Source organism: Cnephaeus nilssonii (genome assembly GCF_951640355.1).
Source record: "Cnephaeus nilssonii genome assembly, chromosome: 21".
In the NCBI taxonomy this organism is placed as follows: domain Eukaryota; kingdom Metazoa; phylum Chordata; class Mammalia; order Chiroptera; family Vespertilionidae; genus Cnephaeus; species Cnephaeus nilssonii.
Window position 1 is genome coordinate 32798655 of NC_137092.1, and position 25654 is coordinate 32824308.

Consider the following 25654-nt stretch of genomic DNA (forward strand, 5'->3'; position numbering starts at 1 on the left):
AAGCTCACGTTAGTGGCAGCCAAGGAGAGGGGCCGGCCCTGCCAGGACTCAAGAGGGAGGGGAAGGGAAAAGCAAGAATCGCCCACCCCGCTCCCGGGAGGAGGGGCGGGCGTCCGAGCGAGCGAGCAGCGTCTCGGGCTCTGTGCATCTCTCGGGAGCCGCGCGGGAAGGATGCTGGGCCGCCGGGGCGCGCGCGCGGAGCGCGGGATGCCGCGGGGCTGGACCGCGCTCTGCCTGCTGAGTCTGCTGCGTGAGTACCCGCCGCGCGCGGCCCGCCAGGCTGGACGGGGAGGGCCGAGCGCGCTCAGCCAGCTGCACGGAGGGAAGGGACCCTTGCCTCCATCCAAGCTCCCACGCCCATGGCCGCTCCCGGCTTTGGGGAGCGAGGGCCGTGTGAACCGGGCCCAGCCCCTCACCTGGGAATCGGCGGGGCTGGGGCGGGGAGGAAAGGCGACCACGCCGCGAGTGTGAACTCGCCCAGGTGTCAACCCGCGGCGAGCCCTAGGCGTCCCGGAGTTGCCTCTGATATAAAGCCCCTTAAAGGTGCTGGTGTCTCTCCATGTTACCAAAGGTGCGGAGCGCAAAGTTGGAGAGATGGGAGAAGAGAAGCAGCCGAGTTTTGCGGCTGATGAGTGATTCGGGAAACGGGGCCTGAGCGTGTCGCGGGCAAGGGGGCCCGGCGCCCACCCAGCGCTGGGTCGGGGGGAGCCAGAATTAGACATTGAAGGAAAGGGAGCAAAGCCACCTGGCACGAGGCCGCGGGCGCAGCGCAGTGCAGGAGGCAGGCGGGGTTAGGTGAGGAGGGGAGTTTGGAATGGAGAACAGTCCCTGCAAAAATCCTTGCAGTGGATCGTAAAGTTAAGTTACAACTCGCTCTTCCGACACCCACACCCATTCCACGGCAGAGAAGGTGGTGGTGGATGGAGTTTGTTCTCCACGCTGCCTCCCTCTCCCACCACAGCTCCTCTCTCAGGAGTGTTAGGTTTGGGGATTTTCCTTCCCTGACCCCCCCCCCCCTCTCCAACTTCTAAACAGGTCAGAAGACGAGTAGACGCTTCTCCTGGTCCATAATGCTCTTATTTCTTAAGTTCTTGCTCTCAATTTCCTTAAAACACACACACACACACACACACACACACACACACACACACACACAATAGGGCACTCAATAAATATTCCTTTCATCTGGAGATAACATTCTCTATCTCCTTTCATTGCACTTAGAAGGTTTTAAACATTGTAACGTGTTCTCCCTTTTGCTCGGGATTCTGCTCCCAGGGCTCCCAATTCCCTACTCTTCCTAAAGGCCAGCCAGCTGGGGCCCCACAGAGCGGTCTGGGCCAGCCAGCTGGGGCCCCACTCTCAGCCTCCTTTGCTGTCCCTCTTTGGGTCCACCCCGTTGGAGAGCGACTCCTTCTGGGCTGGAGAAAGCTCTAAGTTAGCCTCTGGGTTGACCTGTTTGGCAGCCCCAGACTTGCCCTTTGGGGCAGGGAAAAAGCTGTCACTGAGGTGTACAAACCCTAGCAAGGGGATCCCCCGGGGTGAGCGGATCAGAGGCTCTGATTTAGATCAGATGCTCCTCTGCTTTGACTCCACAGCTTGTGCTGATGACCTGGTCCTGGGCCCACCCTTGGCCTATTTCCTCAGCTGGCCGGTCTCAGTCTCGCCTGCAGCAGTGGAGGTGGGGGGAGCAACTTAACCTCTTCAAAACCTCAGGGTGGCCTGTCGAGAATTTCAGTCTGGGGGTGAGGGGTGCGGCATGGGTCCCGGTCCTCAATCTTGCCAGATTGCGTGGGCCAGTTTGGCACCTCTAGGCCTTTCTTGAGAACTTTCTAGGGTGTGTTGTTGTTGTAAGAGTAGGAGTCACTTTCTGTCCTGGGGTATATTGTGGAGTCCATGACATGAGTGACTGTACCTCGAAATGCTAACAAAGGGACGTGGCAGAAATTCTGTGCTATTATGACTGTGAAATTTAGAGCAGAAAGGGGTGCTGTGGCTTTCTCGTCACCCGGACACAGAGCTTTGTTCTGAGAAGTTCTTTTTTCCTGTCCCTGTAAGAAGTAGGTAGGCATGGGGATGGGCATAGCAGCCAACCTGAAGTAGACTTTCTTTGTTGCAAATGGAATGGCTCTGGGTGGCGGTGAGAGGCCACCAGGAAGCATGGCCACACCGCCAGCTGGGAAGAGGAGCCCCATTTGTCAGACTCAGGGTTTCCCTTAAGCCCTCCGTGGCCAGTCCCACCCCTTCACATTCCTCTTCTTCCTTTGGGTCCTTCTGTGCCTGCAGACCCCACACCCATATCCTGTCTGGGGCCACATGTAAGAGGGGGGAGGAAAAAAAGAAAAGGGAAAAGAATTTTATCAGATATTTTCCAGAGGAGAGAGGACTCCACCCTTTGAGTCTCTGCCACATGGTGACTGAGGAGGAGCAGCCTGGGGGACCTGTGACTAATGCCGTGGCCCCCAGAACTCTTCCTTGTGGGGCCAACCCTGCTGCCACGACCTAGGCAAACGCAAGTCCTCCGCAGCATTCCTGTTTGACAGATACAAACAGGCCACCGGGGCCTCTTTTTCTTATCCCTTTGGCTCCACCTCCTGGGAGCCTCATTCACTTATCCTCATCGCCTTCATTCTCTGACTCTTTGCCTTCAAAAGCTCAGGGCAAAGGGTGCCAAACTGCAGCTGATAAACTCCTGCCAGTCTTACAAAAACAAATAAGAAGGAGGAACAAATTCCACTTCTTATGGTCTCACGGCTTGATTTCCTTTAGATCCTTGGGCAGGCAAACCTGGGCTGACGTTCAGGGCTGGATGGTTACCCAGCTCCACCCTGAGGGTGCCTGGGCCTCCCTCTCTCATTGACTTTGCTTGACCTAACTCAGTGGTCGGCAGACTCATTAGTCAACAGAGCCAAATATCAACAGTGCAACGATTGAAATTTCTTTTGAGAGCCAAATTTTCTAAACTTAAACTTCTTCTAACGCCACTTCTTCAAAACAGACTCGCCCAGGCCGTGGTATTTTGTGGAAGAGCCACACTCAAGGGGCCAAAGAGCCGCATGTGGCTCGCGAGCCGAAGTTTGCCAACCACTGACTTAACTAAATGGCCCAAGTGTGGAGAACTAAAAATGTGAAGGTAGGGGAACACTACCCTCCAGAAGAAAAAGCTCAGAGTCGCTAGGACAGAATTTCCATATTCTGGGCTTTGACTTCTCTGATGAGAACATTTTCTTGCCTCCGCAGCAAAGAAATAAAAGCATGTTATCTATGACTTTTAGTCCCAAAGCCCCCAACTTTGCTAAAGGGAAAGATGTGTGCATCTTGTGGGGTGCATCCTGGGACCTACACGCCAGAGCCCACCTGGGAATGAGTCACTCTCCTTCAGGTGTAAATAAAGGAAAAGGCCTTTTGGCTTAACTGGAAAGTCTGCTATTTGTTGATTGGGGAGTGTTGGGGGTGGACAGAGAACCTATCGCTGACACCTACAGGGGAGCAGCATCTCTAGGTAGCCAGTTCCATTGTTCAAGAAAATTCCTTAAATAGTCTTTGGATGAGACAACCTAGATCCCCTGGACAAATTTAGGATGTGCAATTCCACAAGAGGTTGACTCGCTGAGCGTGATAAAAGAAAGTGGGACTTTGTATTTGATGAGCCTGAGAGAAAAGGCTGAAATACTCCAGAGTCCAAGGAGAGAGAGAGAGAGAGAGAGAGAGAGAGAGAGAGAGAGAGAGAGGAGGGGAGTGCCTGGAACAGTGGAGGGACAGTGGAGGGTGGAAAAGACCTGGCTAAGAGACCTTAGGGTACGATATGGATGTTTAGCACAGTCGTGTCTAGAATTTCAGTTATGTCATCATCTCTTTTGGGCGGTGCTGTAATCTGGCTCCAGGCTCTCAGGCCTTCAGTAAGCACAGGCCAGTCTGTGTTAGCAGTCTTCTGGGGAGAATAAGGAGTGGGTGCTTGGCTAGCCCACGGTGAAGTAGTGTAAACCAAGAACTGCTCTGGCCTGAGCATGGGGAGGCGCAGATCTTCCATCCAGGAGTCAATGGCACCCAGGAAAAGGCAGGAAGAGGTGACTGGGAGAAATGTAGGCCCCAGAGGAAGCTCAGGATATTGGGGTTCCGCAGTAAGAGGATGGGGTCCTACACACATCATTTAAATAGTAGAGGGAACTCTCAGTACACGGGGCACACTCAGGACACAGACACTTGGTTTCAATTCAAACGTTAGCTTGGCCTCTGATGGATAGGAAGGCATCAGCCCAGCTCTTTGTTCTGATCCAATAAGGCCCAAACTCCTGGAGACCATAACAAGGATGCTTCCAGGAAAGGCGGGAGGCTCACTGTCTTGCAGTTCATTCCATCTTTTTAAAACTAACCTCCTTATTTTAAGTTTTTCTTTGTGTTGCAGTGAAATTAGCCTTCCTGCAACTTCTAGTCATTAATTCCCATTCTATTTTTTTCTAATAATTCACAGAATCATTCTGATCTTTCTTCATGACAACGCTTACCGACCTTTCTAAATCACCCCACTAGATGATAAACTCCTTGAGGACAAGGATATATTTAAATTCTAATTACACTCACACCTAATAGTGTAAGGAATCTTCTCTTATTTTGTCTTTTCTTTTTTTAACAATATATTTTATTGATTTTTTACAGAGAGGAAGGGAGAGGGATAGAGAGTTAGAAACATCGATGAGAGAGAAACATCGATCAGCTGCCTCTTGCACACCCCCTACTGGGGATGTGCCCGCAACCAAGGTACATGCCCTTGACCGGAATCGAACCTGGGACCTTTCAGTCCACAGGCCGACGCTCTATCCACTGAGCCAAACCGGTTTTGGCTCTTCTCTTATTTTGTGCTTCCCACAGCACTGAGCATGGTCCCTTGTACATCACTGTGCTTATGAAAAACAAGAATGAATACATAAGTGAAATGTACCTTGAAGAAAGTTATTTACTCTCCTTCCCAAATTCTTCTTTTCTACATCAGAGGTTATAGTAAAGGGCCAGATAGTAAATATTTTAGACTCTCAAGGCATGGTGCTCTCTGCTGCATATTGTATTTATTTTATTTTACAACACTTTAAACACAGGAAAGCCATTTTTAGTATACCGGCCATGGTATAAACAGCCCATGGGCGGGATTTGGTCCACCATCTGCAGTTGCCAACCACTGATCTAGATGAAATAACAGTAGGCCCTCAACCATAGGACTTGGTTTCTAGAACTCTCCTAATTCTGGTTAACCTCCCATGGACACTCCCTAAGTTAATAAACTTCCCCTTAAAATATAGTCTCAAATGAGACCCCTCTACCTAGTGGTGGTTGGTGTGACTGCGCCTGACACCGTCGCCATTCAGTCCAAGTGTTTGTTCTGAACGCAGGACTGTGCTAAGCGCTCGGAGTAAAACAAATGAGTAGAAGAGTTAGTCTGGCACTTGAGAAATGTATAATGGAACTGAAGTGGCAAGACCTCTACTCAGGAAACAGCGTACGTGATTTGTGCTCAATAAGTGATGGAGATTATGTCCTAAGGTCTTGGAGAAGCAGAAGGAAAGAGGCCTACACCAATGATAACCACGATTTCTTTTTCTTTTTCTTTTTTAAAAAATATATTTTATTGATTTTTTACAGAGAGGAAGAGAGAGGGATAGAGAGTTAGAAACATCGATGATAGAGAATCATCCATCAGCTGCCTCTTGCACAACCCCTACTGGGGATGTGCCCGCAACCAAGGTACATGCCCTTGACCGGAATCGAACCTGGGACCTTTCAGTCCGCAGGCCTACGCTCTATCCACTGAGCCAAACCGGTTTCGGCAATAACCACGATTTCTTGATGTTTACCAGATAGACTAACTGCTTTACACCTCTTTCCTCCTTGGCTCCACAAAACAACTAGGAAGTAGGGACTATTTTTATCCTCATTTTACAGGTGAGGTTTAAAGAGGGGAAGAGGCCGGGCTGGTGTGGTTCAGTGGTTGAGTGTTGACCCAGGAACTAGGGGGTCACGGTTCGATTCCCGGTCAGGGCACATGCCCGGGTTGTGGGCTCCATCCCCAGTTGGGGGCACGGAGGAGGCAGCCGATTGATGATTCTCTCTCATCATTGATGTGACTACCTTTCTCTCTCTCTCCCTTCCTCTCTCTGAAATCAATAAAAACATAAAGCGGGAAAGAGGCTTCCCAAGGCCCCACTGCCGAGCACGGTGCAGAAGCCTGCCTGCTTCCTCAGGGCCTGAGAGCGGAGCCTGAGCTCTTTGCTTCTAGGCTCTGCCGTCTTCTCTCTCACCAGCACAGGAGTGGGCTCCCAGAAGAGGCCCTGTCCTCCTCCTTCCTAGGACTGCATCTCTCTGAGCTGAGACACCCAGGAACTCCTCCAAGAAACTACTAGTGGGCCGGGTGCTAGAATTTGAAAGGATGGGCAGAGTGGGGCTGACTGGCTAGGATAGTGGTCGGCAAACTGCGGCTCGCGAGCCACATGCGGCTCTTTGGCCCCTTGAGTTTTTAGCAAAGGCCAGCTTAGGAGTACTCTGATTAAGTTAATAACAATGTACCTACCTATATAGTTTAAGTTTAAAAAATTTGGCTCTCAAAAGGAATTTCAATCGTTGTACTGTTGATATTTGGCTCTGTTGACTAATGAGTTTGCTGACCACTGAGCTAGGAGGTCCAAAAACAACACCAGCAAAAAAAAATAAAACCAAGGCTCTAAGAAAAGTAAGACCAAGGACAGGAAAACCCAGTCTCCTAAGGTGTGGAAATTGAGTTATTTAGGTAGCAGACCTTTCTGAACTGCTGAGGATTTATAACCCCACCCCGACCCCCCTTTAAAGAGTGACAATATCTTCAATTTACTAGTTATAGGTAGAAATTTTATAAAAATGTATTTCAGACTCCTCAGCTTCCTTAAGTGTACCAAACAATAGGACTTTAACCTTCATGCTTCAGATATATCATGAAAACAATTTGGTCAAGGTACAACTCAGTGACATTCTAATGCTTATTGAGGTGCACATATTTATTTCCTCCTCCCATAAACGACTCCAGGCTAGTGTGGGTTTTGATACTCATGTCTGTTTTTCATTTATTTCTGTTTCTTCATTTTTAGCTGCTGCTTCTCCTTATTTCTTGTTCGTTTCTAAGAGTCTCTTTTTAATTTTTAGCTTTAGCTAGTATATCAAATAACCAACTTGATAGTATTGTGTGTAAAACAAGAATAAGTGCCTCTGAATAAGTGCCTGTAAGTTAAATGGGTGACTTTTACTACATCAATTTTGTGACATCTAACTTGGCTGCTGAGAATCCTCGTATTGCCAACTCCCTGAGACCTTGTCTTCTTCTCTTGCTCCATGTTCAAGAGTTGAGATCACATAGCAGCGTAGGCCCCTTCCTGCTGCTTCTCTAAGGTCTTAGGACTTGCGTCTCCATCACTTACAGAGGACAAATCATGTATACCGTTTCCTGAGTAGAGGTCTTACCATGTTAGTTTCATTATAAATTTCTTGAGTGCCAGTTAATAAAGATGGACTGAGAAGTAAACAAGAGAAGATAGCGTCTTCTTCTATTTTAAGTTGTACTCTCATATGGTCTGATGGAGGGCTATGCCTCCAGTCTAGGGTGGAATGGATGGAGTGCAGGTTTTACCCATCGCTTTTAAGAATCTGACTGGTATGCTGCTGTTCCTCCCTGCAGAGTAAGGGAACAGAAGTTCAGATAAAGAAAGGTCAGCCTCGAAGGCTTAATGCCATGGGTGTGTCGGGGAAGTAGGACTCAAAGAGGTCCGTGGCCCGTCTTGATTCTTATAAATGTCACTTCTTCAAGACCCCAGTCTCTTCGTGGGAACGAACTCTATAAAAGGGTCCCTAGAGACTATGAAACCAAGACACTCCCTCACTGATGTCCCTGTATTGCAGCACCAGGCCAGGATTGTCTCCCGTGGCCCTGCCGAGGTGTCCCCTGGCCCTACACCAGCTTGTGCGTACCCCATGTTCAGCCTCGCCTTTCTGTTCTCCATCTCTGTTCAGCTTCCCCAGCGTCTCTGAGGCTTCCCTGCTCACCCTAGGCTCGGAGACATGAATGTGAGGTTGGGGTCCCATTGCCATTTGCAGATGGATCCTGCTAGAGTCCCTCAGTGCTCGGCTGAGGCTGAGGGGTGGGAGGGAGGAGGCTGCGGCAGCCGGGAGCCCGACCTTCGTGGATTGGTAGCTGGCCTGGGCCAAGGGTTGCTTCACTCATCTGGCACAGGCACCTCTGTCCTCAGAACTCGCAGCAGGTCTCTCGACACATCTGGAAAAGTTCAAAACTGTTTGTCTGGGTGAAGGAGGCCCTGGGGGAGGGGGTTCAAAAGCATGACATCACCTCAGCCGGGCCCAGCTTCCTTTGGGAAGAGAAAAGGGCTGGGCCAGGCTGGGCCAGATGGGATTCCCAGGAATTGATGTATTGGAGGGGACGAAGAGGAAAGGGTGGGCAGGAAGAGTGACGTCAAGGGGGATTCCAGTGGTGCCTTGCAATGTACCTTGAGAGGATGACTTCAGTTCTTATCACCTGCCCCCTACAGTGACTCCAAACCCTAGGGGCAGGTTGCGGAGAGGGCCCTACTTAAGGGCGGAAGAAGACGGAATCTGCTTCCCCGTCTATTTTATTTTGTTAAACTCACTCCCTACCTAAGCCAGACAGGAGTCCCTCCTTTTCATTCCAGAGAATGGAGGGTGCCTGCTGGTCCTGAGAGGTTTGGCCCCCTGAGTCAGCTGAACCTCCACGGCCCCATTGCTCCTCGCCCCGCATGAACTATGCCTTCCTTCTCTGCCCAAACCCTGGTGATGTGGGTTCTCATCTCTAAAGCGGAGAGAGCGGCATTACTTTGTCCACCTGCTCACCTGCCACGTAATATTAAGATGATTGTTGTCCTTGACCTTAATGGCAGTCATCTTGGAGGCAGGTTGGGGAGGGAGGCAGATATGGGGCAAGAGAGACTTGTCACCGTCTCTAGGGACACATTCTTGGCCCCAGGTTAATTGCCTTAAAACTGAAGACGAACTTCCCTCCTGTTGCTGAGGGAAGGAAAAGGTGTCATTCTGCGTTGCTTTTTCCTGGAAACCTCGGAAAAAGGCTCACCCAGCTCTCAATCGGGAACATTTAGAGACAAGCTTTGGGGACCCTCAGGAGCCTTTCCTTGAGGATGGTCCTGCTGGGCGTGCGCTCTGCAGCTCCAGTCCACCGCCAACATGTACAGGGTCCAAGCCACGAGTACAGGGGAGGCCCACATACTACATGTCTAAATACTTGGAAGTTATAAACCAAGCCAACCGACTGATAAATAAAATATCGTCTGTTCTCCTACCTTGCGAAACAGACCTTCGTGGCCACCTGAAAGGCCAGGTTTGAATGTGAGACTCTCACAGTCCTGGGATTCAGTCCCACAATGTGGCTGGGCAAGAGGAGAGGGCCCTTGGTCCTAGCCCACCCCTCTTTTCTTCTTCTTAACCATGACGCTGGCCCACACTGTAGTGGATGTTATATGCATGTAAGGGACGCTCCACCCACACACTTCTGCTCTAAGCCTTCTCCCTGCACAGAGCCACCCCTCCGCTGCCTCCGGCCTCGCAGGCGCACACTCTGGTGCTGCAGCCCCCGCTCCGAAGGGTGGGCTGGGAGAAAAGGCCCGTGCAGATCCTCCGGTGAGGAACACGTTCTAGGACTTCGGGCCCCCAAGGTATATTCTGGAAGGGAGGCTCCATCTCTGTTGGCACCATGGTTTGAGGGCAGCGCAGGAGGAGGAGCGGAGTGTGGGCTCTAACGCTCAGGGTCCAGGCAAGAAGCTTCTCCTCCCTGGGTCTAAAGACGGCACTGCTGGCTGGGGACTAGGAAACATGGAAAGGCAAGGACCCTCGTGAAGATCTTCAGAGAATAACTAGATCCAGGAACATTATACTGGAGCAAGTTAACATTCATCTCATTGATTCGCCCAAGAATCCATGTAAGGAAAAAAACCTCACTTTAGAGCAGCGGTTCTCAACCTGTGGGTCGCGACCCCTTTGGGGGTCGAACGACCCTTTCACAGGGGTTGCCTAAGACATCCTGCATGTCAGATATTTACATTACGATTCATAACAGTAGCAAAATGACAGTTATGAAGTAGCAACGAAAATAATTTTATGGTTGGGGGTCACCACATGAGGAACTGTATTAAAGGGTCACGGCATTAGGAAGGTTGAGAACCACTGGCATAGAGGATGGTAATGATCGTAGTGACTGTTCCAAGAATTAATATGGTGGTGGATGGAGAGTGAGAAAAAGAGAGGATACATTAAAAAAGGAATAGAGATATAGCCTCCCCACATTTTAGATCTCTGTAATATTTATTCAGGTATACTTTGTGATTTTAATATTTTACTTAGTATGTTATGAACATAGCCTCACATCCTCATGTTGCTATAGTATTTCTATATCTGTTTATGGTAATGATTATGGTATCTTAGGTGCATAAGCCATTTATCCTATTGTAATTCATTTTAGTTGCTTGCAACTTTTCCCTCCTGTAGATAATCCTCCTATAGATAATACTCTACTAGCCAATTGGTATATACAAGCTTTTCCTTCCCCATTTCTTTAGGAAAAATCTAGTCGTGGGAAATTAGTTGCCTGTCCAGGAGGATGTTCTTGTTGCTGTTGCCTTGCCAGGGGTGGCAGGAGATATTCGAACGCTTCACAAATTTGCATGTCATCCTTGCGCGCAGGGCCCATGCTAATCTTCTAGGTATCATTCCAATTTGGTCTATGTGCTGCTGAAGCGAGCACAGGATATTCTGGATGGAAACTGAATCACACCCTGGCCAGTTTTCTCAGTGGGTAGAGCATTGGTTGAAGGACCAAAGGGTTGCTGGTTTGATCCCCGGATTGGGCATGTTTGGGAGGCAACCAATCAATGTGTCTCCGTCACATCAATGTTTCTCTCTCACTCTCTGACCTACTCCCTCCTCCCTCCTCCCTCTCCCCCCCCTCTAAAAATCAATGAGAGAAATATCCTTGAGTGAGGATTAATAAAAATATATATATGAAGAAGAAGAAGGAGGAAGGGGAGGAGGAGGAGGAGGGGGAGGAGGAGAAGAAGAAATAGAAATTAATCAGGTGATATCATGAGGCTCCAAGACAATTTAGGTTCTGACTTTTCCTCCTTGTTTCCCTACAGCCTCTGCATTCACAAATACAGATAACTTGACTACTGTCGCCACAGAGCCATCTACCAAAGGAATGTTTTCAGCTGTTCCTACAAATGTATCCAACCAGGAACCCATAACACAAAGTACTCATGAAAGTCCCACCCTCTACACCATCTCTCAGAACAGCAGTGGGGCCACAGCATCCATCTCAGGTAAAAGATGTTTGTCGTGGGTCCCAGAGGGATGCTGCTGGTGCTTGTGTAAAGCATTAGGACGTTTGCAGGCCACCCTTCCTGCCCCTGCTGACCCCCATAGAGGGAAATACACGCTCCTATAACAATGGCGTGGACATCTTGTTTAGGGTACCCTGAAGGAAGTTCTAGGTCATTCTTCCTCCAGTGACAGCATCCTCAGGACAATGCCTTGGCAGCTGATCCTGATCAATAATGCTCCTTGTACCTCTTCTCTCATGCTGAGTCTGGTTTAGTGATAAAACAGGGCTAGATAAGAACTCCCTAGAGATCTCTGATCTCTCCTAAGTGAAGGAAGTTGTTTACGGGTTCAAATTGGGGGTCTTTGACTTCACGAGGGTGGACCAGCATCCAGTTAAGTTTCAGAATCCTGAGGGAATTCTAATACATCTAGATTATAGCTATGGTTCCAACAGCTGGCTTGCAATGAGTTTGGTAAGGGTTAGGCCATAAAGTAACTCTTAAATCCCCCAATTCCCTCTTCTGGGTTGAAGACCATGCCAATGTCATTATCTATAAGGTCTTCACTCATGAGAGTGAACTGAGAGGTGTGTGTGTGTGTGTGTGTGTGTGTGTGTGTGTGTGTGTGTGTGTTTATGTTTATGCAAATGTGCTCAAATGCACACTTGTGTTTTGGTCTTTTCCAGAGACTACAGTCAAGTTTGCATCTACCTCTGGGATCACCCCAGTTCCTGGAACCATGAACTCTTCTGCCCAGACACAGACCTCGTTAGCCACCATAGTGTCTTCCACCCTAACCAACTTTTCAACTTCAGAGATGACCTTGGAGCCCAGCACGTCACCTGGAAATATTTCAGACCCGACATTCAACAGCACCAGTCCTGTGGCATTTACCGTTGAACCCAATACATCCTTTTTTTCTACCCCCAGTAGCATCAAGGTGGGTGAATTAGGCCAAAAATGGCAGATTTCCCCCTCATTTCATATGTATACAAGCTCTATACTCCCCTTAACTTCTCCTCATCCCAACCAATAAGATCTGGGTCATTAAGAATTGGCATGGGCCCTGGCCAGTGTTGCTTAGTGGTTGAATCCCATGCACTGAAAGGTTGACAGTTTAATTTCTAGTCAGGGCACATACCCAGGTTGTGGGTTTGATCCCTGATCGGGGGGTGTATGGGAGGCAACCGATGTTTCTCACATCAATGTTTCTCTCTCTCTCTCTTTCTCTTTCCCACCCTCCCTCCCTCTACTTTAAAATCAATAAAAAGAATTAACATGAAAAATATGCAGCCTAAATATTGCTGGAACGGGTAGAAAGGGGGAAAGGGGTGGAGTCAGGTGGCAAGGCTGATCTGGGCCATGGGAATTGCATTTCTAAGGAGTAGAGATTAAAGGGGATTCTCTGCGATCCATCCAATCCTCAGTGGTTTTTTCTAGTACCTCTTGGTCTGGGCCCCATTAATTAGGGCCCCATTCCCCTTTGTACACATTTAGAAACCATCTTTCATTTAATGGGGCTGTTTTTCCCAAAATGCTTAGGGCAAGTACCATTTCCTCTGTGTGAGAGGGTTTGGCGGAAATGCCAGGCATAGAGAGGCAGTGAGGAATGGAGCAACCAGGGATGGTGAGATCACTGGCCCTTCTCAGCCCTGGGGCTAGTGACTGGCTACAGCTTTCAGCACAGAGGATAGAAGATATGAGGCCGGGGGGCCTGGGAGCGGGCTCTGGGGGACCTGCCTGGTTTCTTTTTTAAAGGAGCTAGGAAAAAACCTGGACAGTCTTAGGGGCCAGGAGGAAACTGAGCCTCGCCAGGTTCTGCCCGGCCCCCCATTATCTGTTTGCCTATACAAGGTGAGGCAAAAGTAGGTTGACACTTGTGAGTACGCAAAACATATAATTTATTCTTGTATTATGATTTATTGTATTTTTCATATAACAACTGTAAACCTATTTTTGCCCCACCCTGTGTGGCCTGACTGCGAGTCAATAATACACTGGGGGGAGAAGAGCCTGCCCTGCCCTCTTCTACCTCTGCGCCGTGCGTGCCAGTGTTTACCAAGTTTGCCAATAGCTGGTGTCTGCTGGGACCATTGGTGAGATGGAGGAAGAGAGTAAGACTGTTATAAAGCTCTAGTCCTCTAACATTTTATTTATTTATTTTATTTTATTAAATTTTTTTGGGTGACATTGGTCAACATAAACATATAGGTTTCAGGTATGGGTTTCTATGTTACAGGATCTGTATATTGTACCATGTGCTCACCACCCAGAGTCAAATATTCTCCTGTCGCCTTATATTAGGACCCCCTACTCACCCCCCCCACCACTTCCCTCCCCTAACGACTTTTTACAATTCTTTTCTCTGAAACTCTCTTAAGAATGTACTTCACAGAATCAAACTAGAAAAGAGGTGGGGAAGAAATGAGCAGCAAAGATGCTGGCTTATTTACTTTGTTTTAATACAGGGAGAAATCAAATGTTCCAGAGTCAAAGAAGTGAAATTGACCGATGCTATCTGCCTGGAGCTAAATGAGACCTCCAGCTGTGTAAGTCAAACTCCCCACCCCTGTGCCTTCCCGCTCCTCTCCTCCCACAGTTCCTTCTCAGCCCCCTTAAACCATTTGTTCTAGATGGACTTTGGTGGGGTCTAAGCAAGGTCAGGCTACTTGCAAAATGAGCTTTGCATTAGGGAGTAAGAGGCCCCATCTGGTGGACAAAGAAGGCAAAGATGATTCTATTTAAATGTAGTTGTTACTTTTTACCTCCTCTGGTATAGTCTCTGTAGTACATTTAATATATATTGTCAGATTTAAGTTTGATTTTATATTAAGAAAGTCCTTCATGAAATATAAAATAGTCACCTAAAATATTAATTTCTTTATTATATTTATTTACATATAACTTGAGTCCATATAGAATTTCTTTTTCTCTAATGCTGTTTTTCATATAACCATTTTCCCAACATTATTTCTTTCTTTGTTGATCAGAATGCTTCTTTTAGCTTATATTAAGGTTTTATATGTCGCAGGGCATATTCTTGACAGACATTTTATTTGTTCAGTTTGTCTTTTTTTTGTTTGGCCTGTTATAAAAAATTTTTAATTATTATACTTTGACATTACAGGATTTTTAATATTTAGCCAGGAAGGTCCTTGCTCTATAAAAAATGAAAAGTATTTTTTATTCTATTAGAAAAACTTTAGGAACATCTTGTCAAGATTTTTTTTAATTAAAATTTTAATTGGAACTGCTCTAAAATTCATCCATATTTTTTCTGTTCTTTTATACTATTCAGCATCTTGCTTTTTTTAGTTTTTAAATTTTTTTCTATAGGTTTTATAGATTTCTTAAACTTATCTATAATATAGACTTATTATGTATTACAATTGGTTATTGTTGGGATATTAGAGTTAATTGAGTTTGGAATATTTATCTTGAGTTTAGCCATTCTGGTTAACTTGCTTATTAATTCCAGGAGCTTTTTAGTTTATTCTTTTCTGTTTTTAAGGTAAGTTATTATGTTACCTTCCACAATCTGTTGTTTTTCTCCTCATTTTTAGTAGTTATGCCTCTTGTTTGAGTTTCATGTCTTAGTGCATTGGTGAGATTGTACAGCATGGTGTTCACTTTTAATGATAATAGTAGACCTCCTTACTTTGTTTCAATAAACCTAGTTTCCTGTCAGTAACAAGGCTCTGGGTGAAGGATGGGATGACAGGAAGAGTGGTATTCACTTACAAAAAAAAAAAAAAACACAAAAAAATGTTTCCTTACAAGTTAAGAATTCATTTAAAGGAACCATATATGTGATGTGAGGCATACATGACCTGAAAAGGGGCTAGGAAAAGACTGTGCTGTCGAGCGCATTAAATTACTTATTTTGTCTATTCTAACTACTGACATCTACCTGTGCTTATTAGGTGGGTGGTTCTGACTCACAGGTCTTTTTAAATTATACCTTAGAGAATTACCTTAGGACTTTTAAAAACAAAATACATGGTGAAGACATAAGTTCACACAATGGAATAACTAAGTGCAATTTGTAAAAAAGCTAACTTAGACACAAATGTAAAATGCTCTGTGTGTTCCTGATGCTGACTTTCAACTCTACTCATTAAAAAAGTGCCAAATCCTTTGCTAATTCTAGCTCAGGAAAATAACCAACTTCTCTCACCTCCCCCCGACCCCCCTCTTTCCCTATCATCTTGGTTGAGCGCTTGTTTTCCTGTGTATCACGGGTCTGTGCCAGAATGCTCATTCTTTGTACCAACAATTTAGAGCTGATTGCATAACCTTCTACATGTCTGTCCATTGCTCTTCAAAGTTCACATTTAACTAGGATCATCATATAAGACAAGTGCCAGGAACTAACTGCTACTCCAGAAATAATCCCTCTTACGTTGCTATGACCTCTTTCAACCTGTGGTCTTGACTGTCTAGTCTATTTTGTGGCACAGCCGAGAGGATCTGCACTCTCCTCTGAGATTTGGGGAGGATCCGTGCGTATCAATGTGGAAAGAGAGCGGCTCCCCCAGTTTTCTAAAGAAGGCTTCTACTCTGCTTGCCGTGAGTCAACTCTATGGTAGCAACAGTGGAGTGCTATCGTTTCCCTGGTGGGTCTACCACTATCGATCCCCCTTCCTTGCTGAGGTCCCCTCTTCCCCAGACCTCAAGCAGCAATGCCTCCTATGATTCCCCAAGGTCATTTTCCTCAGTCAGCCATCCTTGTTCGGAATTTTTAGCCACAACTCCTGCTTGTGTCCCAGATTCCTTTTCCTTGAGTCCTACATGATTGTCTGATCATCAGTCGGTTCCCAATGCTGAGTGGTGTGGTGTAATCTTCCTTAGGATGCTTTGTACTTTTGGTGTCAGAAGGCCTTAAGGTGCTGGTTCTAACCATGGGAAACATAGGCCCTACTCACAGCCTAATGAGAAGCATGAGAGTTTGGATTCCCCTAACATCACGTCCTTGAATACTTGGGTAATGTTGGCATGCTCCTGCATCTGTATTCCCAGGAGAGAAATGCACAAGCATTGTTCTCAGCCATTCAGATTCTCATTCTGTACCAGTACTTACTGAGTATCCAGCGTGTTAGCTCTCGCTATGTGGATTCTTTTGACTTGTCTTCCGTAGATGCATTCTGTAGACATTTGTATCCCAGCCACTCTTCTTTCACCCCCACATCCTTCATCTCTAGGCAACACATCACCTGCATCATCCAGGGAGAGGAAGGGCGGTCCCACGCTCTTCTCAAGCACCTGGTACCACAGCTCAGAACCCTCATTAGCAGAACGTGTCACTCCAAGTCTGACTTTCATTTTCTCTGCTGCAACATCAGGTTAATTAAGTGTTTGTGGTTGTGGTTTCTCAAATTGTTTCCAAAATGTGAGCTTACTTTATTCTCTTATACCATACCCATATTTTTCTAGGAGAATCCACCAAAAATATTTCTTAATGGCAGTAAAATACACATGACATAACCATATTTAAGTGTGCAGTTCAGTAGTGTTAAGTAGAATCACCTTGTTGGGAAGCCAGTCTTCAGAACTCTTTTCATCTTCCAGAACTAAAACACCCATTAAACAATGTCCCATTCTCCCCTCCTCCTAGCCTGGCAGCCACTATTCTACTTTCTATTGCTCTGAATTTGATTCCTCTAGGTATGTCATATGAGTGGAATTATGTAGTATTTGCCTTTTTATGACTGGCTTATAACACTTAGCATAATGCCCTCAAGTTTCATCCATACTGGAGCCCGTGTCAGAACTTCCTTACTTTTTAAGACGGGATATCTTTTTCCATTGCATGTACACACTACATTTTGTTTATCCATTCACCCACTGATGGACACTTAGGTTGCTTTCATATTTTGGCTATTGTGAATAATGCTGCTACGAGCATGGGTATACAAGTATCTCTTCAATGCCCTGATTTCATTTCTTTTGGTTATATAGCCAGAAGTGAAATGGCGGATCATATGGTAATTATATTTTTAAATAGAATTTATGTTTTCCATAACAGCTACACCACTTTACAACCCCATCAACAGTGCAAAAGGGTTCCAATTTCGCCACATCATTGCCAACACATGTTATTTCCTGTGTTTTGTTTGTTTGTTGGTTTAATAGTAGCCATACTAATGGGCATGGCTACTATCTCATTGTGGTTTGGGTTGGCATTTCTTTTTTTTTAATATATTTTTATTGATTTTTTAAAGAGAGGAAGGGAGAGGGAGAGAGAGTTAGAAACATCAATGAGAGAGAAACATCAATCAGCTGCCTTCTGCACATCCCCTACTGGGGATGTGCCCGCAACCAAGGTACATGCCCTTGACCGGAATCGAACCTGGGACCCTTGAGTCCGCAGGCTGATGCTCTATCCACTGAGCCAAACCAGTTAGGGCTGGGCTGGCATTTCTTAATAATTAATGATGTTGATCATCTTTTAATGTGTTTATTGGCCATTTGTACATCTTATTGGAGAAATCTCTATTTAAGTCCTTTACCTGCCAATTTGGTTTTTAGAACTACTTTTCTTTAGAATCAGATCTGTTTGCGCAGAGGTTTTATTTATTCAGCTAGCTCACATCACCCTTATTCTGTCCCATTGACTTCATCTGAGGCAGACTGCCTCCCGCCTGCACATCATATCCCCAGCTCACGCCTTCCTTGCCCTCTGCCCAAACACTAAAGGTCAGTTTCCATGCAGAAAAACAGCGTACAGATGGAGGGCTGATGAAGACAGTGTGTTTCTTGGAAAGAGCCTGGAATCAGGAGACAGCCTAACTTCGTGCCCTTGGTCAGCTGCCCACCTGTTGTGTGACTTGTAGCAGGTCCTTTAATTAGTCCAGAACCCATATGAACATAGAGGTTTTGCCTGCATTGTCAAACTCACACCAAAGTACATAAAATTATTGAGAGAGAGAGAGGGGGGCGTGGGGGAGGAAGACAGCACTGGGAAATATCTTAAAGGTCATTTATAAAAATCCATGTCCTTCTCTCTCTACTTTAATGCTTAGCATGCTTCCTTGACAAGCTAAGAGTCCTTGCAAAGTTTGAGGGTGCTACTCTAGAAAGGTTGGATGGTTTTATTATTGTGGTTATTATTTTTGCAAAAATACTTGTGCAAGCCGATGTAGTCGGGGGCTCACAAATCGGATTCTCATGAGCGAAATGGCGAGGCTGTGGCTTCCTCCTGCCCACTCTCCCATGATGCCTGCCCACAGCCTCTCTTGGGGAAGGATGTTTATTTCAAGCATCCGGAGAAGCATTGTGCTTTGTTCAGGATCCACCTGCTCGTCTCCAGGTTCAAACACAATTCCCTGATGCCGAGTGGGAGGCTGGCCGCTGTTATTCCCTTGAATTTAGTCCAGGAAACCAAGCAAGGGGTGGAGGGACTCCGTGTGAAGGCCAAACCAGTTGGGATGCTGGGTTGAACAACAATGCACTTTTGTTTATTTGGTGCTATGCTTAGTTCAGTCTGGGTTCCACATTATGTAATATACACCTGCTCCCACACTCAGGAGTCTTACAGTCTAGTCAGAGAGAAATGGCAAAAGCGATAAGGCAGAATATGACTAAACATCCAAATGTGGATTCTAGATGGCAGAGTACGTCAGGTATTGCTATTATTAATAGTAATAGTAATGGCTGCCATTTTTCCAGTGCCCGTTGGAAAAAGCCTGCTGGGCACTCTTCATACAACACCTCCTTACTCACCTCAGCAACTCAGTCTTCAGCTAAGGACCCTAACACTCAGGCAAACTGCATGACATGAAAGAATCTAGTCACTAGCAGAGCAAAGGTTGATGTCCATTGTGATGGGAGGTAGGACTGGCTTGAGGGAAGAAGTGGGATTTGGAAGGATGGGGAATCCAAGGGAGAAGGTAGTGTTCTTCATTCTCCTGCAACTAGGGTTGTGACAGTCACAGGCTCTCATGCCCCTGAGCTTCCTCATGGTGGTGCCCCCAGTCAAAGGCCTCCCCCCACCAGCTTTTCCCGTACACTTTCTACCTGTTCTTCAAGGCCTACATTGAGATGCTCTGATAGCCCCACGCCAGATGTGTGCTCACCCTCCTCTGAATGCCCACAGCATCTTAATTGTACCTTTCTTTGGTAAACTAGGCCTGTGACCTCTTGGTCTCTTTTTGCTTCAGTTTCTTCATCTCTAAAGTGGGGAGGATGATAGTACCCACTTCATGGGGTGATGTGAGGCTAAATTAATCAATATGTGTAAAACACTTGAAACAGTGCCTGGGACATAGAAAACTTCATTTGTGTTCATTGCCATGCATGCACACAAACCTGGAGCTTGGACATGTAGAATTCATGCTACCCGCCCCCCCCCCCAATGCACATACATGCCACGTGACCCACGCACCACATGACCCCTGCACCACATGACACAGGTTTTCACACAGCATCGAATATTCAGGGTTTGATAAATGTCAGGATCTGATTGAGGTGCAGCTTCTTGGACTCAGCTGCCCGATGATGGTGCCACCTCGCTTGGCTTGTTTTAACCGAGCAAGAGCCTGTCCCTCTGCCCCTCTCAGGAAGGAGACATATTCCGACCAGAGACACAGCAGCAGCCCAGCCATCCAGCAGCACTTCCCTGCTTGTCACTCAGAAGGCATGGCGCTAGGGCGGGTGTGGTGCTCAGGGAAGCCATGTGCGGCTCTCAGAAGGGAAATGGGTCTCAAGAGGAAGGAGACTGCTGAGTATGTCCAATGTGGTGTCCGGGCTACCCTTAGCAAAGAGCCAGATTTTTCCAGAAGCAGAGCCTCTACCCAGGACTTCACAAGGCAGACCTGCAGAATCGAGCCTTTTCCTGAGGGGTGAAGCAGCCCTGGCCGGAGAATCCATTTCTCTGGGACCTCAGCTCCCAGAGGCCTTCCGAGGCCGCCGATGGCCTCATCTCTCTGTGGCTTGGGGGTCAGCTCGGCCTGCTCTCCCGGCCTCATTCAAGCCCAGTGAGTTTCACTCAGCTCCCTAAAGCTCCAGCTGGTGGAAGCAAGCTGGGGCCTGAGGCCAATCTTGACCTTGCCTTGTTGCGAGAGCAAAGGAGCCTGGGTTTTTCTGCCTTGGGCCACGGCAGTAGGAAAATACCCAGGCCGCCTTCCAAGCTGGGAGGGCCCTCTGGCCTTGCCACAGAAGCAGTCCTGCCTACAAACAGGAAGCTTTCTCCTCCACGGAGGCTCAGATCTGATGGCCCTCGCACGCCCCAGCAGTTTTCCCCTAACAGGAAGGCGGTCAGAGCTGTTCAGGCGTTTCCTCCTCCGCCATCTGCCATCCGGACAGGGGAGAGTCTTGGTTTCCACTCCTTTCCTGTGCAGGGGAGGCCGCTCTGATTGGAGGCTGCGGGCATAACCCTGGGGCACTCGAGAGCAGGGCGTTGGAAGGCACAGCCAGGGCCCGGTCCTGGGCTCACTGTGGAAGAATTATCCGAGTTTATCTGCTGAGCCTGAGTTCCTGAGTAGGACTCAGTTCCTCAGTACGGGCCAGTCAACAGCCTGGAGGAAGACCTCTGAACCTCGAAAGCACGGGCCCCATACTTATGTTTTAATAGATATTTTCATTGATTTCAGAGAGGAAGGGAGAGGGAGAGGGAGAGAGAGAGAGTGAATCATTGATCGGCTGCCTCCAGCATGTCCCACACTAGGGATTGAGCCCCCAAAGCAGGCATGTGCCCTGACTGGGAATCAAGCCATGACCTCCAGGTTCATAGGTTGATGCTCAACCACTGAGCCACACTGACTGGGCAAGGATTCCATACTGTTAATGGGAAAGGGGGATAGAAGACTTGACAGAAGGACCGTTTCCCTTTGCACCATGACCTTTGTGAGACCCCTTGGAGAGTAAGAGGGAAGGGACCCAGGATCCTGCCAAGTCTATAGTCATAGATTTTGTCTCCCCTCCTCACCTCTCTTGGCTTTATTCTAGCCTTGAAACAAAAGATTTTCTCCTCAGTATTGCACTATTAATATTTTTTGTTATTGGCAATTGCTTTTGAATTTACTTGGAATAGTATATGTGGGCAGGGGCAGTCTTTTAATAAATTTGTTCTCTGGCATCTTACACCTAAGACACTAACAGATATATGTTTTGGTACTGAGAAGTTGGTTTAGTGTTTTTTCTTATTGTGTTCTTATACACACATAGTTCGAGGTGTGTTGTTTTGTGTGTGTGTGTGTGTGTGTGTGTGTGTGTGTGTTTGTTTCCAGATGGAATTTTAGAAAAAAGAGATCCTTCCTGTGGAGAATTTAACCAGAATTATTATCAAGACTCTGAATGCAGTTCAGGGCATAAGAGTAATTTCATCTCTTGCTCGTCATTTTTCTTGGTCTTCCAGGAGGACTTTAAGAAGGACAATGGAGAGGAACTGACCCAAGTCCTGTGTAAGAAGGATCCGGCTGAGACTGGGGCCAGTGTGTGCTCCTTGCTCCTGGCCCAGTCTGAGGTGAAGCCTCGTTGCCTGCTTCTGGTCTTGCCCAACAGAACAGGTAAGGGGCACATCTGTCTCGGGGGCAAGAGAGGGAGTGGGGCTGAGGTTAGAGGATGCTGGGTAGAAATCAGGCATCGTAACTCAGAGAGTGCAGGGGCTGGGGAGCAGGGCCGGGCTGACTTTGGGGAGAGGCCGTCCTGAGATGAACCATGCTGGCCATCAGAGCATCTTCTAAAACAGCTTAGGAGGACAGAGCAGGATGAGCTGGCTCAGCTTCTAGATTCAGCAACCCCTGTTTCTAATTCTAGAACTTTCCAACAAGATAGAACTTCTGAAAAATCACCGGTCTGACCTGAGAAAGGTAAGTTCTCTAAGATGATGGGTTTGGGGTGTTTGCCGTACGGGGAGAGAATAATGACCTTCTCTAGACTTCCCTTTCCTCCCTCTCCATCCTTCTCCAACCATCTTCACCTTCCTATGCAGCTTGATTAAGCGATGTCCATCTGAAACCCTATTTAGAAAATTCCTGAGGTCAATGTCTTCTTGTGTTTACTCACTGCTGGGTCACACACATGAGTCTAGTCTGGGTTGGACTCCTTTCTAGAAGCCACATCCCACAAGTGAGTAGGCCGTCTTTTCTGTGCCTTCTCTCCAAGCTGGGGATCCAAGACTTCAAAGAACAGAGTATTGGAAGCCACCAGAGCTTTTCCCGCAAGACCCTGATTGCGCTGGTCACCTCGGGGATCCTGCTGGCTGTCTTGGGGATCACTGGCTACTTCCTGATGAACCGCCGCAGTTGGAGCCCCACGGGAGAAAGGCTGGTTAGTTCTGGGGTTCGGGCCACAGGAAATGAGGAAGATCGTGGTCTTCTGGGGCAGTCCACGAATGTCATGTCAGGGGAGGAGAAATACCGGAAAAGGCACTTTTTGTGCCCTTACCACAGGGATGGCCAGGCCTACACAAACCGTGTCCTTGGACGAGTCCAAACAACATGCAGGGTGGGCCAAAGGTAGGCTTCCAGTTGTTTGTATATTAAATAAGACACCCATTAAGAAATAATAATAACACAAGAATGAGCTCTGTGTTTCGTGTACTCACAACTGTAAACCTACTTTTGCCGACGGGGGAGGGGGACTAACCGGGCCCAGCCCACCTCCCTGTGGTCGCAGATGGTCCCTGCCACCGACTTACTCTTTTCACTGGGACAGTTCATCTGGGCATGACCGGAGCTGGCTGCTGAGTCAGCCACTTGCAAACGTATTACGTGGCCACGGGTGCCACTTGGCTCACGAGGGGGCATGTGGCGGGAAAACATACTTAAAAAGAATTTCTTTTGCGGGGGAAAAACCTATTGTTGACGTGTCCTGGGTGAGGAAGGAAAGGCTGGGGTTTGACGGGTGGCCTCTGGCCGGGGGGGTAGTACACGCCGGGGAGCCGGGTGTCTGGGGAGCCTGTGGTGCTCTCCTCTGTCCTTTCTCCTCTAGGAGCTGGAACCCTGATGGCTCTCCCGGAAGAAAGGAGTCTGCACATGCAGCCGCCCCCCCCCCCCTTCTTCCCCCGCCGGGTCCCCCTCCCCTGCTTTCAGATAATGCTCCTTTATTTATGCACCGTCTAGGGGGAAGACCCTTATTACACGGAGAACGGTGGCGGCCAGGGCTATAGCTCAGGCCCGGGGCCCTCCCCTGAGGCTCAGGGAAAGGCCAGTGTGAACCGAGGGGCTCAGGAGAACGGGACCGGCCAGGCCACGTCCAGAAACGGCCATTCGTCGAGACAACACACGGTGGCTGATACCGAATTGTGACTCGGCGGGGTGGGGCGAGGCTGGGCGATGCCTGGGAAAGGGGGCCCGCCCTGCGTCTGGCCGCGTGCTGCCTCCCTGCTGGAGGTGCCGTCCCTCGCCTTCTACCCTTTGCCACTGCACACGCCTTTCAAAGCCATTCCTGGGGCCCTGCCCTGCACCAGAGAGGGGTTCTCTCCACCTCGGGGAGAGGCAGGTAACCCTTTATGCATCCAGCTCCCTGAACCCAGACTCTGGTCTCCCTCGAGGAAGGGTGTGATGGGGAAAAGCCAAAGCTCAGAGAAGCTTCCGGTCGGGGTGGATGATCCTGCAGCCTTCACACGCGGCCCCTTCCCTCTCCCGCCTCTCTGCCTCATTATGGGAACTCCCGGGAGAAAGCGTGGGCTTTTCTGGCCTACACTGTCCTCCCAGGAGGCTTTGCCTTTTACTGTTTCTTCCTTATATTTTCTTTCTTTGCTTTAGAGAAACCAAAGCAGCTCACTACACCTGATCTTTGTTATGACAGAGCCAGACACCTTGTTGTCTTACACCATGTACCTAACGCCCCCTCCGAGTCACTGTGGATCCAGTCACCTGCTTCCCTCTTGCTCTCCAAAGCTCCCTCGAGCTCCCCGGTGCCCCCTCACACACACACACACACCCCACCCCCACCCCGCCTCGGTGTGCAGAGGCCTGCACAGCTTTCTGGCTGAGCCTGGACCTGGGCTCCGAGTTGTAGAACAATGTCTCTGTTTGGGAGGCAGGATGGAGGTGCATGGACATGTGTTCCCACCCGTGGGGGCAAATGGAGGAGAGCAGAGAGCTCAGTCCTGGTCCTGGAACCTCCCAGAGCCTCTGCCTGGCCTCCTCTCCTCCCAATGGTCAGAGTGGGCAGGAGCACGGGACCACATCGTTGAGCCAAACCCCTTGACCTGTGCGCGTCTCAGGAAGCCTCTTGCTCTTAGGCGAGGCCCTGGCCTTATCCTCCAATCTCGATGGCTTCCTCCTCGCCCCCCCTCCCTGATTCCTGGGGTGAGCTGTGTTCTCAGGCCCCCAGCAGACTCCCTCTGTCCCTGTCTCCCCCACCCTGACCCCTTTCACTGCTCTGCATCCCCTTGGGGTCAGGGCCCCACGCCATCTCCAGAGGACCCTCACCAGTTACCTCCTCTGTGGGTGACCCAGGTCCTCATTTTTGTGGGTGTTTTTTTTTTTTTTTTCCAGAGGGGTGAGCAGGGATCCTGATTTCAATGACGGTTGGAAATAGAACTTTCCAGAGATAGGAAGATTGGGTAGATTTTTTTGTTTCTGAATAAAGAATGGTGTGTAAATACTGTGATTAAAGTAATAGTGGAACACATTTTTCTGTGGCTCTGACCCAGCTGGGCGTGTCTGAGTGCCGGAGCGGCCCGTCTCTCCGTCAGATCCGCTGGACTGTGCCGTGATGTGTAGGGAGGACCGTCTCAGGGGACACAGGTACCCACCAGGATGCGGCCCCTTGGGATAAGTCTACCAACCACTCCCCTCTCTCAGGGGAGACAGGGAAGGCTTACAGGGACGCTGGGAATCTCTAGGCATGGAAAGAAAGACTGACCGGAATGCAGGGGCCTTCAAGATGGGGGCTGGTGTGCTGACATCTGAGGGGCCATGCCTTTCATGAATACCTTTCTGAGAAGAGGCGCGTTTGGGTGACTGTATGCAAAACACAGGGAAGGAGCCATGCCCTGTGCACCCTCTGTTAACACGCCATCCCCCGCCCCTGGCTGGGAGCAGAACAGGGAGATCTGGCTGCCAGGTCCCGGAGGGGTGGTCTCCACCCTCAGCGTTGAGACAGCAGTCTAACTGTAACACCTTCTGTAAGCACACCCCCACCTCCTGCCCAGCCCCCCCCTCCCTCCTCAGACCATAGGAAGTGGAGGAGGGGAGCACCGGACACCACTGAGGAGCTTCAGGAAATGCTCCCCAAGTGTGTCAACACTGGCGGAGGCCGTTGGGCCCAAACAAAGGATCCTTCCATTCTTATCTGACCAGAGCCAGTCCTTTCCCTTCAGCGCGGCCCCA

The 25654-nt window shown here is 48.4% G+C and overlaps 1 protein-coding gene across 2 annotated transcripts; it reads left to right on the top strand.

Moving 5' to 3' along the window:
- Positions 1-24953, top strand: CD34 (CD34 molecule). 2 transcript variants are annotated; one of them, XM_079761555.1, is made up of 8 exons: positions 1-250; positions 11190-11372; positions 12059-12312; positions 13841-13921; positions 21727-21877; positions 22128-22180; positions 22476-22640; positions 23435-24953. In XM_079761555.1, the coding sequence occupies exons 1-8, from the start codon at positions 172-174 to the stop codon at positions 23618-23620; spliced, it is 1152 nt and encodes a 383-aa protein (XP_079617681.1). In that variant the 5' UTR covers positions 1-171; the 3' UTR covers positions 23621-24953. The 2 variants fall into 2 exon arrangements, with proteins under 2 accessions (XP_079617681.1, XP_079617682.1); XM_079761556.1 differs by having other exon boundaries at positions 23304-23578.
- Positions 24954-25654: the final 701 nt, after the last annotated feature.